Raw genomic sequence first — 15,035 nt, forward strand, 5'->3', positions numbered from 1 at the left:
ATATGACGGCGGTCTGTAAATAGTCGCGTCTGGACCAGACAATCCAGTGATTGACATCATGAGCATCGATCCGCGCAATTGGGATCGATGACATGTATCAACCAAGTCAGCGAGCCTGACCACCCGATCCCGTTAGTCGCCTTTTACGACAAGCATGGGTTGCTGAAGACCTATTCAACCCCGGAATCTTCACGGGTCCAAAGCAAAAGCCTACACCCTTGGTTTATTTTGTGATTGTCACATTCAGCATTACTCCATCTATATTTTATGGGCCTAAAAGCCACTGATTAATATTAAAAGCAACGATCAACGCCGTGGGATATGATGACGGGCAATCACCCAAGTCACTGAGCCTGACCACAAACCAATAAAAAAACCATGCAACGTCAAAAATGGTAACACTAATAGTGACTCAATATTTAGAGCCGCCATTCGCGATATTCTTGAAAAATCACAGATAATAGCCTTATCACATTGTAACCACGTGAGAATCAAAACCAGGTGTTCGACGTGACGAACTATCGGTTGGGTCACTAGTCCTTATACTGCTTGCAGTTTGAGGCCGCACTCAGCAATATTACAGTTACATGTATATAAATAACAAAGTCTGGACCCAGACAATCCAGTGATTGGCATATGGGCTACGATGACACGCAATGAACAAAGACACCGATTCATTGTGTCGCCTCTTACGACAGCATACGTGGCTGGAGACATGTATTTTGTAACCGGAATCTACGGGTGCGCTGGGATAAGAGAGACAAGAGTGAAGTCACTCATTGTTATAAATAAGAGCAGCTAAATCTAGCTTAATAATCAACAAATAATTATGTTCACTTTGAAGGAAACACTTTTCGTTGATGATGCATGTTTTTTCATTTTGATTGATTTGTACCAATAATATACACAAATCAGAAATGAAAAAGAACCTGTAAAATCTTGATGGCGAAAAAATATTTAATGACAGACATATTCATGATTTATGATAGACAATTTTGGTATTTTCATTTCGTGACCAGATGTGTTCAGCGTTACAATGTATGTCATTAGTCGATGTTATTACTAAGATATTTTCAATATAATGGGGTAATTTCCACATGGTATTCATGTGTTTGTGACTTAACTGAACACAATACACTAAAACATATTTGTTAATTATTTGGAAAATCCAAATGGGAAGAAGATATGCTGAAAGTTTCAAGAATGTTTCCGGGAAACGAAAATATCACTTTTCGTGCTCTGTATAATCTCACAAAGGATCGACCAATGCACTTTATTAACCAAGACTATAGACAAGCAAAGATGCGGCAATCATTGTAAGGGACAGCCCAATAACTTTTCCGGCGTTGTCGGGTTGGCTGTCGCTGACACTGGGCAAATTTATTGGACAGCTACAAGATGACAGTGCTGACAGGAACTTGATGTCTTCTGCCACCAGAGACCAGGAAAGTGCCCACTGAGCGTATTCCCCCACCTCGCCCTGCAGACACGGATGTTCCTTGACTTTAGCTAGAACTTCGGGGCATTCTGGACGACAGGCTCCATAGAAGTTGCAGCTGTCAAGAACCTGGTGAGGAATTCAGAAATTATTTGAGTGAGTGAGTATGGTTTACGCCGCTTTTAGCAATATTCCAGCAGTTCCAAGGCAGGTTGTTTGACACGTATTACTGATGTTGGTAATAGAAAGACGTTACGAGTGAGATCTTTAACCAATACGCTTCCTCACCTCTTGAGAACTAATCTAATGAGACCTTTGCTCAAAACGCTTGTCTGTCTCTTGTTTAATGCCACACCTAGTTGGTTTGGTTGGTTGGTTTGTTGTTTAACGCCGCACTCAGCAATATTCCAGCTATATGACGGCGGTCTGTAAATAATCGAGTCTGGACCAGACAATCAAGTGATTGACATCATGAGCATCGATCCACGCAATTGGGATCGATGACATGCATCAACCAAGTCAGCGAGTCTGACCACCCGATCCCGTTAGTCGCCTTTTACGACAAGCATAGGTTGCTGAAGACCTATTCTACCCCGGAATCTCCACACCTAGCAATACTCGAGCTATATGACGCCGCTCTGTAATTATCGAGTCTGGAGACAAACGATATTTTGAATCCCACGCCGTCGGATGACGATGACACAATACCAACAATGACACAAGTCCCGAGCCTGGCTACCCGATCTATGTTATCACATCTTAAGACAAGAATGGGTTGTCCCGGAACTGTTAAAAAACACAGAGTGCCTGATGGGTACCCCACGATCTGGTACCCTTTTCAAGTTATGTCCATACGTTGTAATAAAAGCTAAGGCAATATTCACGGTACATGGTAACTAGTAGATTAGTAGAAGGAAATGTGAGTTCGTAGGTCGACAGATCGGTTGTGATTCATTTACTTCAACGTTTTGTGACTTCAACTTGAATACCGTGCCCATGTAAGTACGTATCCATAGGTTACCAATGTTAACCTTGTGTTTGCGATTAGCCATGTATCAGGGTAGGCATAATGTATCACTGTCTACGCTTATGGCTTCCATGACTCGTCGGAAGAGGATTGGGTGCCTCTAAATACTAGCATAGGTTTCCTGGGCCCATTTCGGACCAGGAATCTCCAGTGGTGCTCAATTTAGTCGCCTCTGACGACCAGCCAATGGGTGCTGTGTATACATTCTGCTATGTAAAATCTGGATAATGAACATATGAATAGAGTTGAAACAAAACCATTATATATCCATTCTGGCAGGTGTGGTGTGTACGGGGGCACTTCGATTCTTGTAATGAGAGATCGCATATTATTTACTGCTTCCAAACCAGGATGTTTTCTGTGCAAGGAGCTGAACAATGTAAACATAAAGGTCAGAAAACACTGTGTTTCAGGACTTCCTGAGAACAAATGCTTTTTCTTTCGTAAAACAATCGGAGGTCTATTTAGTTTCTCGACTCCTAAATGCGTGGGAACAGGTACAGTTAATAACCACTCACCGTTCGCCTCATAGAACCTGTTTCAGGATCGGATGCATTAAGAAATGTGCTCATGTTGCATGTTTTCAAAGGACCGGTCTCTAAACCGCATAGATCAATCGATCCCCAGCTGATACAAGTAGGACGTGTCAAGTTCTCAATGGGGAACACGGTGAAGATGCCGTAGCACATCTCGTTGAAGGTGCCTTCGCCGAAGTAGGTGGTCGTGGTCCTTGACAGAGACCTGTAGGTGCACGTCGTCTCGAGTCTGTCGCCAGGGAGGAGTTCGACGGGAGGGTCGTATCTGCAAAGCATCATTTGTAAGTTTGATTTGATTGTTTGTAGTTTAACGCCGCACTCAGCAACAATCCGGGGGTTTGTAAATAATCGAGTCTGGACCAGACAATCCAGTGATTGACATCATGAGCATCGATCCATGCAATTGGGATAAGATGACAAATATATCAACAACCAGCGAGCCTGATCACCCGATCCCGTTTGTCGCCTCTACCGATAAGGATGGGTTGCTGAAAACCAATTCTTACCCGGGTCTACACGGGTTTTGATATGGAAAATAAATAACCTGTGTTTTCAACGCAGAGCTAGATTAATGGAGATTTTACCTCGCTAAATCTAATATAAATTTTAATCGAACGGGGATCAAAGTAAATGAATGAAATTGGTTCAAAGCCGCTTGGAACACTATTTCAGGTATATCATGTCCAAGATATTTATTGCATGTAGGGCATGCATCCGGCCCATATACAAAAGAGTTACAATTAGGTAGTTTTACATATTTGGATATGTACTCATGTTCAACTATTGGTTTCTGAGGGAAATTGCAATTTTAACATATATAGCCAGTTTTAATATGACAGCATCATCTTTTGAAGAAAGAAAAGAAATAAAAGGTACAGGATAATTTGACAGATAGCGTTCTAGTATCACAATACTTCTTAGATCACAATAATACGGACAAACAAAAGTAAAATGAATTTCATTTTCTACAGCTGAATGATATAATGGGCACAACCTCTCCGACTTTTCAGTGGACATTTTTCTTGCATTCCATTCGGCGTTCATACATTCCACGAATATTAAACCAGTATTTCAAGCATCTAATTTGGGAGTTGATGTATAACGGGTATCCGCCACACTCGCCATAGACCATACAATTGGGTGTTGATGGACCAACGGATAAGATTTTTTTACAGGCTAAAAGATGTAGCTTTTCGAGACAATCGTATCGCTGAAATCCCAATACAACAGTATTGGTTGGATTTCGGCATCAAATAATTAAATATAATATATTCAGTGTAAAAGCTCCTACTTTCTGCGAGACAGACACTACATTGATAAGGACCGTCTTTGATGTTAAGTCCGAGACACTTTTCTTGAAGTTCATTGCATGGGTAAACATTACACCAAGATACCTATATTGGCTCAGAACATTAACACATTAACCATCGAAAATCCATCTTTAATTCAGTGCCACCTGACCCCCTCTTCTGAAAATGACAATATTTCTTTGATCATAGTTAACTGATAGTTTCCACTCCTTGGTGTAACATTCTAAAATGTTTAGTTGTTTTTGGAGTCCAACAACAGAATCTGATACTAAAATGACATCATCGGCAAAAAGAAGCATCAACATTTCTATTACATTTGGGAACATTTGAATTCCATATTTACCCTTAGCCCTAATTTCATAATATAATTCACTAATAAAGGATGAGAACAATATCTGGCTCAAGATACATCCTTGTCGTAATCCAACAGGACAGTCAAAGAAATCGGTTACATCGTCACGACCTCGTACACATGATATTTGAATACATAGCTTTTAATATAGAGTACTTTTGGTACTTTTGTATTTTGGTGCTTTGGTATCACTCACGGGTAGAGGATCTAACCATCGATCTTCCGCTCTCCATGCAGACGCTCTATTTACTTCACCATGGAAGTGGTCAGTAAATAAAGCGCCACACACCTTTGTAAATGAATAATGACACAAATACCCAGACACATTTTCTTCAGATTCCATATGCTTACAGGTGAATGATGGGGTTATCATAGCTGTACACGTCGTCCTTGGTCAGATCTCGGACCTTCTCATCATTCCGGAACATTTCCACATTCTGCTGGTAACCTTGGGAACAGAAAACACAAAAACATATATCAAGAATATATGCCTATCTTGTATCTTGTTGGTAAGTTTTGATATATGAGTGTGTCTGTTTTGTTTGTTGTTTTAACGTCGCACTCATCAATATTAAAACTATATGACGGACGTCTGGACCAGGCAATCCAGTGATTGACACCGCGAGTAACGGACCACATCGTCTATGTACGTTGACACACCAGATATATCACCACCCGATCCATGAAGTCACCTGCAACTAGCATCGGTTTCTGGGGACCAGTTCTAACCCGTAATAGCCACGAGGCCCCACCCTAACGATGATATGAATTAAATGTCATCCATTTACATTGTCAATAAAAACGTCTTGAATTATCCTGGACATGGCAGATTTTATTGTGTTTGACCTTGAGAGTGATCCAACTAATAAATAGCATATGCTTCTCATTGAGAGTAGGTCACAGTGACACACCACGGATATCATTTATATATCATCACTTGTTGCTCATCCGTATTCACATTATGTAACAAATACAGACCCGTGAAGATCCGGGGTAGAATAGGTCTTCAGCAACCCATGCTTGCCGTAAAAGGCGACTAACGGTATCGTGTGGTCAGGCTCGCTGACTTGGTTGATGCATGTCATCGATCCCAATTGCGTGGGATGCTCATGATGTCAATCACTGGATTGTCTGGTCCGGACTCGATTATTTACAGACCGCCGTCATATAGGTTGAATATTGCTGAGTGCGGCGTTAAATAACAAACAAACAAACAAACGGAATGACACTCAGACATAACATTAAAGCATCCCCATTTACACAAAGTTGGTGAATTATTCCCACCTAGGTAGTGCATGTGGTTGAGCCCCGTGGTGATGTAGACGCTGTTGTCGACGTTCTTCTGTGTACATTCAGAGCTGCACGTGGATTTTTGAGTGACGCGCGGCTGACCAGCAGGAATCTCGAGGCGAGTCTGGCCGGTGTAGAAGAAGCCGGCGTTGTATTTGCGGAGTTTGGGGGTGTAGTACAGGATCATCCCGGAGCTGTCCCAGTAGTCTGTCACCAGCTCTGGGTTAGTCCAGTGGAACTGTGCACAACAGGCAGATGATACTTCATGATGACTCATGCGTAAAATACGTATAAAACCGGTGGCTAACTAGGCAATATTCCATCCTTATGATAGAGGTCTGTGTGAATAATCAAGGCAGACAACTGTACAAAGTGTTGTATCATTATCAACGTCCCAAACTCTCGGGGTACGACAAGTCAACGAGACCCGAAACCCGATCCAATTTAGTTGTCTGTTACGAAGATCATCATACTAGTTTTAGACACCTATTCCAACAACACATGACAATTGCAATATATATGTATTTGTCTAGGAGAAATCCCCCTTGTAGTAGTTTGTTGTGGTACAACCGTAGGGTCAGTGTTCTGTTATCGGAACAATAATTTTGGAAAGACCATTCTTAAAATCCATTGCAGTGGTATTGCTGGAAATTTGAGGAAAGTGGTATTAAACGCACTCACTCACTCACGTTGAAAACACAATAAATGATGTAGTGCGACCGAACTAAAATGTAGTATTCCTTCATTTAATACATATGATTAGAATTAATGACAACAGGGGACACGAGTGGCCCAGTCGTCTAAGGCGCCGCAATTTGCCATGCAGAGTTGCATCCCTTGGACACGCCTGAAACCTATGATTGTGGTTCGAATCCCGGTTCGCCCCGATTATGTTTCCAGGTTTGTCAGCACTATTTCGGTTCTCGAAGGTTTCACTGAAGTGTTTAACGTCTGAGGCCTGTATCACTTCGACACTTCCTCCCACATCAAGCTGACAGGCCGTAATAATCACTGGAATACTGTTCAAAGTGGCACTCACTCACTCACTCACTCAAAGAGTCATTTAACTCACTCACTGACCTGCATCATGACGGTGTGTGTTCCCTTCCCGCCTATCTTGAATCCAGCTTCATGGTAGATACACTCCCCCGCCATCCCAAGCGTCCAAAGACCCATGCTGAGGCTGCAGCCGCCTTCGGTCATGAAGCAGTTCTTCGGTTCTGGAATCTTGCTGGCTAAAAATATAAGGATGTAGAAATACCACCAGTTTAGTCTTCTTATTCCGGAACACAAACTCGATATGACTGTCAGATATGACTGCCCAGATGTTACTGGGTAAGCTCGATGCAGACAGTGTTTTATGTCAGGTGAACAAGAAACCCCAAGAGGATTCCGGGTTAATATATTTCCCCAACAACCTGTGCTGGTCGTCAGCGATGACTTAATAGATCAAGTGCTTAGCTATAGGCCGGCTGACTCGATTGACTGCTGCAATCGTAGCCCGACATTGTCACTGGTTTGTCTGGTTAAGTCCAGATTATTTACTGGCCACCGTTATAACAAGCAAAAAAAAACAAAAAAAAACATAAGTGACAGAGTGTGTTGGTGTTAGTGCTTTGAACCTTATTTCAGTTATGTAACGGATGTCATTTTTATGATAGAGGCGACTAACGGGATCGGGTGGTCAGGCCCGCTGACTTGGTTGATGATGCATGCCATCCTATCACAATTGCGTAGATCGATGCTCATGATGTCAATCACTTGATTTTATGGTCCAGGCTCGATTATTTCCAGGCCGCCGTCATATAGCTGGAATATTGCTGAGTGAGTCGTTAAACAACAGAAAAAAACAATCAAAACATTTTTTTATGAATATAGCATTATGTAACGCATGGTTTGTGAAAGCAGGAACAAACATGATGCAAACAAACCAAAGTACATAATCGGAGCAATTCCGAATCTGCAAAATACTGGCAAAAGGATGCATCGATTTGTTTCTGCGGTTGCTTCGCCGTACATGACATGGCGAAGGAAGACAATATTGTTTCCATCAGTTCTGAAGTAAGACTTCTACCTGTGTCCACGCATCCAGAGACTGTGATGTGATGCATGACGTTCGGGTTGTCGATTACAGGCTGTGTTGCTATCAGGTGGAATTCCTGATCTGCAGGGTACTCATCTGGAAACTCCAGGTCAAAGGTCATGCACATGTACGTGGTCTCCACCGCAGGTACTAACGTGCGTGGGAACCGCAGTGTTATGTTACGTACATCTGAAAAACAAGAACGTCATATTTTCAACTCGAGAAGTCAAGAATGAGAACGTCACATTTTCAGCTTGGGGCGTGAAGAATGTCACTGTGTTTATAAATTTTAAGCTTTGTCGGAGTACCGTATGTCTTAGACGTTTGAGGCCCTTGAAGACGCCGGGGTAGATAATGTCTTCAGCAACCCACACTTGCCGTGAAATGTGACTATGCTTGTCGTACGAGGCCACTTACGGGATCGATGCGTGGATCGATGCTCATGATATTAATCACTGGATTGTCATGTCCAGACTCGATTATTTACAGACCGCCGTCATATAGCTGGAATATTGTTGAATGCGGCGTTAAACAACAATCCAACCAACCAACCACTTTGGTCAACCGACAAGCACGGACACACATCAAGGAACACAATAGTGCGGATTATAGGGTTCAAACTCAGGTTCGTTTGACACTGACACGACGCTCCTCTCCACAGAGACACCTGTGGACAATCTGCATCAATACCTGGCTTCACATCTCACCCGCTGAGTACCGGAGCGAAGTTGGCCTGACGCCTCTTTGAACACTATTTCAGCTATACCAGGTGGCAGATTTTAGACGTCTACCACTTTTGTAAAACTCACGAGCACGGGTAGGGTGCTGACAAACCATGAAAAATAGTCAAGGCGAATCGTCGAATCGAACCCAAGTTCTTAGATTTCCAGCACGCCTTACTCTGCTTTTCAGTTGGGTTGTTATGAAATTTGTTTGAAAAAAGGTTTCACATTTCGTTTTTGTCTCGTTCATTTTTAACTGTTGTAAAAAAGTAAATAAAATAATTACTCCAGGGATAAAAGATATGATAGCTTGAAATTAATATCTCTTACGTGATTCGTTGATGGCGGGACATATGAATTCCTCGGTGTCACAATTGATAATCATCGACTCGCACAGTGGACTATCAAGGGGGTCACACACGCCTGTGGCAATGAACAAAGAAAGTGCAATGTAATAAAATTAAATTTGGAATCAAGGCAAAATGTGCACGAAGTTTCAAAATTATGCAATATCCTTAAACACAAGAGGCCGACGATTGAATAATTTTGGGAGGGGAATACTTATAACAAGAATAAGAATAAGAACAATAAAAAAAACTATTTTGTGGCGCCAAAAAATCCACATCATGGCGCATACCATGGCAGCTGCTATACTGAAATATCGGGGGGCCGTATAATCTGAGTTTCAATCTGGGGAGATGCTTCTGTCCAGAAGTCAAGACCCTGGTGGATCAGTATTCAGTGTGCAGGTTACAGAGGTAGCCGGTAGCAGAGTCGTGCACATATCGACATGTCAGGGACAGAATCTCTAAGTCCGTTCTCACTGGTAGCCTTTGAAGCGACATACATGTACGTGCTTCAATCAGACTGTTACAATGTTCACTTGGCTAATTATGTGTCATCGTACCTCGACGGCGTGAATCCATCCTCATGTTATTAACAATTACTTAACCTGCCGTGACATATCTCTAATAGAGCCCAGTGTTGTGTTGAACCACATACATCACTGACCACACGAACATGGGGACCACTTTCTGGGTTGACCTCACCTGGGTGTGTTATCCCTGTTAGTCCCTCGGGGAAGTTACCACTCGCCGCAGTCCAGGAACAGCTTGGGTCACCAAGTTCCATCCCGTTAGACTTCCCATCTCCGTCAGAGTCCAGCTCACACAATGTCTTAGTCCACTGTCAAAGAATTACAAAAAAAACAAATGTAAATGTGATAGTGTAACCTTCGTTTCTGTAACCTGTATCATGTGTCATATTACAACCGACGGCGCGGAATATTGATCATCTGATTTATCTGGTCCAGTTTCGAAATGTACAGGCCGCGATCATTGACTGCATCATTAAACCAGAAACAAACCCTGCATATATTATTGACATGAACGCAATTTCGATATGAAGTTAAAGACAGTGTGGTCACTGTTCCTTTGTCTGAATGGCAGTGTTTCCCCTGACGAGTGTGTGAATGTTGATGATGTGAGTCAAAATGGGTGTCAATGCCTCGTTCAAAAATATTGCACTTGTACTTTTGCAGGTTTTATTGTCCAAGCCCACTAAGATACCATTCCGCATTTTAACATGCATATGCCACATAAACACAATGTACTAACTCCGAGCCGAGCATTCGTTTTATCTCTTAATGCTGAGCGCCAGGCGGGATAACAACAAGTACCTACTGTTGACGTATTTTGGTATGACGCAGCCGGGGTTCCAACTACCGATCCTCCGCTCTCCTGACAGACGCTCTATCCTCAAGACCATGGACACGGTAGAATGTTGATTAACACCGAGGTCAGCAACATTCAGGTTTTACTACTGCTGGGTGTCAATAATCGAGTCTTAACCAGGCAAACCAGTGACTGAAAACACCAACAACGATCTGCGCCAGCGGGGCACATTCAACCCGATCCAAGTTTTTTGGACGAAGCGAACGATTGTTTTCCAAAAGAGAATGTGCTTGTTGTTAAACGCCATACTCGGCAATGTTCATGCTGTACGAATGCTGCCTGTAAATAATCAAATACAACGCAGGTATTGATATTTTAAGCAACGATCCACAGTGATGGGATATGATGACATGCAATTATTAATTCACCAAACCTAGCCACCCGAACCGAGACGTAGCCTCATGCAGGGGTTGCTGGGGACCAATTCTAACCAGGAATGCCCAAGGGGTTTGTGAATAGTGTGTATCTACCTTATGACCATTGTTAGCAAAGTCTAAGCCGAACTGATTGTTGTCGCCACCTCCCAATGCACTGAGATGTCCGACTCCTCTCCATATAAAGTTGGGTTTACAGGGGTGAGGAACTTGATCCCCGTTAGGTATCTGATCTTGGTAGTAGCGGTAGCATGTTGTACACTGCAGCAAGAGCAGCTGCACCAACACCAACAGGCTGTATCTGATAGAAATGTGAGTCAGTCAAACCGTCATACGTAGTGCTCTTCATTTATGTGGAACAAGTTTATGTTTATGAATACAGTGAATTGCACACAGTAATATAAGGTTTTCAGTGAATCGTCAGCATCAGTTTGTCACGGGTACGGAACAATGTTAAATCATCATGTGTAAATACCTTTCGAATACGCCCGAATGTGATTTGGTATTTCCTTCTCTCGGATTTGTATGTTAATGTGTATCAGTTTTGCTTAATATATCCGCAGGAGCTAATTCTCTCATATGTTCCCACTTCTCACACATGGCTAACTGCGACCAACAGGTTCCCCGAAGATACCCCGTGTCTCCACATCCATAGCTAGTCTTTCTACTGTTGCTCATTATTCTGCCCCTTGCTCAAGAATACCCAGACTATGTGTACCATTGCTAATGCATTGCGTATCTTCATACAAAATCAAATACTTCCACTAGTACTATTCCTACAACCACCATGCGACGTGGCTCCGTTAATGTTTCTAGGTTTGTCAGCACCGTACCCGTGCTCGTTGGTTTTACCGAAGTGGTAAGGCTGACCTTACACATCAAGCGTCACTGCTGGGATACAACTGAAATACTGTTTAAAGCAGCGTTACACAAAACTCACTCATTCACCAAGCATCGTATCCTGTAATCTATTCGCAAATGTTCTTAAAAATCAAAGTAGGACATTTGCATAAAGGCATAAAGGCATTTTGTGATAACAAATGAAAGCTTTTCTCAGTTTTCCCAACAAACAACCCAAGATGGTATTATGTCATATAAGACTTTGGTGCCATGTTAATACACAATAACCAATATTGCCCGTAAATGCATGTGCAGAGTAACGCGAATAGGTCCTCTTACCTTAAATCCATTGTGATAAGTGACATTAATGTTTGTGACGAGAGGCTTAATATATTACCCACTGACGCACACCCGTGTGACGGTTTATCATTGGCAATTTATGGCATTTTCAATTATCCAAACATCGAATGACATCTGAAAGTGCCATCACTCAACTATAAATTTAGTTCAAAAGATTTTTATCTGAACGATGAACTTGCAGTTTTGAACATTTACATGGAATTGACTTCTATTATACAATATTCATTTGTGGTTATATTCCAAGCCGAGAAATCGACACCTCCCATAATCCGTGGGGATGTTGTTCAGTACTGTTTGTTTTTGTTTTGTATACTAAAATAAACATCCGGGGCCTGTAGAATATTTACATAAAATAGCCAATGTATTTTGTTAACACGGTGGATTAAGTCAGAAACAAATCAGCCACGCCTGCTAACGAATTGATGTGTCCTGATTGGCTGATAAAAGGAACAAAATTCTGACAACATAACATACAACATTAGAACTGCTTATAATATAGCCATGCCTATATTACGTACAAAGACTGCTGAATCCTCGTTTATACCATCCTCTATTAAATTGTGGAATGCATGACCAATTCAAAAGGATATTGAAACCTTCTATCAATTTAAATCAAGTTGAAAAACAGAAAAATCTAAAGTTCCACCATATTTCTCATATGGCCTCAGAAAAAATAACGTAATGCATACAAAATTAAGACATGGTGATAGTGAATTAGAATATGAATTATTAAGAAGGGGTTTACACGAGGTTCCAAAATGTCGATGTGGCAACCCATGTGAAAATACATTTCACTTTTCCTTTGAATGTCCAAAGGGCTTCACACATTGTATCCATGCCGGGTATCGAACCCGGGTCTTCGGCGTGACGAGCTAACGCTTTAACCACTAGGCTACCCGACCGCCCCATATGAACGAAAAAATCGTCAGGAATTTTCATGCATATGTAAAGAAAACCAAAAGGTTTCAGTGGAAAATGTTAATGGTAAACACGTTTCTCTATTTCGGTTCTTTCCTCTCTGTTATTAAAAGTTTTAATTGTAAATAAGCTTACATGGAACTATGGGAGAGGGCGTTCTAAGTTGTGATATCTTGTGCCCAATCCTTTCATGAGAATAAAATATGTTTAAACTTAATAGCATGGGTGGGTCAATGCCTTGTGTTGCATTAATGTGCTAAACGATGTCATTGATTTTGTATTGCTGTCTGCAGTTGTGTTTGTGTTACTCATTAAACAAGCAATCTGACGTTATTAATGTTGACGTTGTTATTTATGAAAATTGACTTCAATATTTGTTTGCGTTTAGGGTAAATTTGAGGTAAATCGCAAAGAAGAATTAAGAACGAGGCGTTGGTTCTTTCACGATAAAACATTGTTCTTTCGTGACGTCATTTCTGGGAGATTCGAACGTGCTCTCGCAACTTGATGACGTCGTAATTGGAAGACGTCTTTTTTAGGGGAAGTGTCCAGTGAGTTGTTCCCCATAGATGTCGCAGAGGAAGGTAGATACACGAAATGGCCGAACGATCGCATCCAAAAGTGGAAGAGATTGGTATTGGGAGAAAGGTATAATCGACATAGACATTGTGAGCATATCTGTGAAATACCAAACTTAACCCCCTGTTGTCCGACATTGCCGAGATGGTATTGAGTGAGTCATTATTATTTAAATACGGGTATTTTAAGCTTGTACATGTTATTAACATCCTTAAAGGGGCTGTACATACTGTTGAAATCCTCATGAATTATTCTCCCGATGACCACGGGTTGTTTATTTCTTAAATACACGTAAACACCAGGGTGCACACTAACAGCGTACATAGTCTACACGTATATACACAGAATGCACACCGGTTTTTACGTTTATACAAGAACCTCCATGAACGCTACAAAATATTGAAGTCAAATCATGCATCGACGTCATTATGCATGTGATCTACATCTGTCTTTGTGGCTTGGTTTCTAAATGAATACCAGGCGAAAGAAACGCAAGCCTTGGCTTTAGCAATATATATGTCAGGTGTTTGTTTGAAGACGATAAGGAGCTTAGTATATACACATTGCGGATGATTGTGGACCACATACAATACATGTAGCCCCAGAGTTCAAAGAGATACAGCGATATTCATTTTGAACTTTATATTGGTCATGTATCAGTGTTTGGTTGTTGTTTAAGGTCACACCATTCCAGCAGTATGACTTCGGACTGTAAATTAAATAGTCTAGTGATTGATATTATCAACACCCTCCCACTCTGTCCTGTACGTTGAGTCACCAAATCACTGAGCCTGACCACTCGATCCATTTTGTCGCCTCGGTAGCATGGGTTGCTGTGAGCCAAATCTAACCCGGAATCCGCCCTGTGGCCAACATATATTATAAAAATTAATCTTTATATGTATTAAGACCTCTCTTTCATTCACGTCGTTTTCGGATATCTTACAAACTGTAGGGTCGGTGTATGGAGTTTTAACGAAGTCGAATCCTGTGATTTAAATGTGTATTTTAGCTACTTTTAGTGTCTTTTCATGACATCATGAAATAACGTTACACATTCTGTGGGAATTGAAAAGAAAAAGGCTGACCTCAAAACATTTTATTCCATACTTTTGAAAATCACGGTTTCGGATACCCAAACCAAGCATTAATAACATTCAACGGCCAAAATAACATGATGATGTGTTAACCGGCGCTGGGAACAACATGAATTATATCTACTTACACCTGTCATGTTGCCTGTTTTTTGTTGATTTGCTCGTACTGACATGACATGGCCGATGGCCGTGTACAAAAGGGTTTGGTTACAACTATTTCACAACACATTTATCACGTGTGCTTTCAATGAATCACTATCCCAACTGTTTGACCGGCTTTGTAGAAGTTGGTGCAAAAGTAAGAAAACGTACATCTTTATGGATAACAACTTCTGGTTTAATGCGTATAGCGACGTTTCGATGTCGATTTTTTCAC

At 41.5% G+C, this 15,035-nt stretch overlaps 2 protein-coding genes across 2 annotated transcripts in view; one reads left to right on the forward strand and one right to left on the reverse strand.

Moving 5' to 3' along the window:
- Positions 1 to 15,035, forward strand: part of LOC124142801 (DBH-like monooxygenase protein 2 homolog) — a 96,407-nt gene that overhangs the window by 28,391 nt on the left and 52,981 nt on the right. The gene's annotated exons all lie outside the window — the stretch shown is intronic.
- Positions 918 to 12,062, reverse strand: LOC124142837. The gene is made up of 10 exons (XM_048385433.1): positions 12,045 to 12,062; positions 10,962 to 11,166; positions 9,808 to 9,943; positions 9,089 to 9,181; positions 8,028 to 8,225; positions 7,034 to 7,188; positions 5,948 to 6,191; positions 5,015 to 5,111; positions 2,984 to 3,266; positions 918 to 1,567 (listed from the first exon to the last, which is right to left on the reverse strand). The coding sequence occupies exons 1-10, from the start codon at positions 12,053 to 12,055 to the stop codon at positions 1,277 to 1,279; spliced, it is 1,713 nt and encodes a 570-aa protein (XP_048241390.1). The 5' UTR covers positions 12,056 to 12,062; the 3' UTR covers positions 918 to 1,276.

Source organism: Haliotis rufescens, unplaced genomic scaffold, assembly GCF_023055435.1.
Source record: "Haliotis rufescens isolate VD_foot unplaced genomic scaffold, xgHalRufe1.0.p SCAF_59, whole genome shotgun sequence".
Taxonomy (NCBI): Eukaryota; Metazoa; Mollusca; class Gastropoda; order Lepetellida; family Haliotidae; genus Haliotis; species Haliotis rufescens.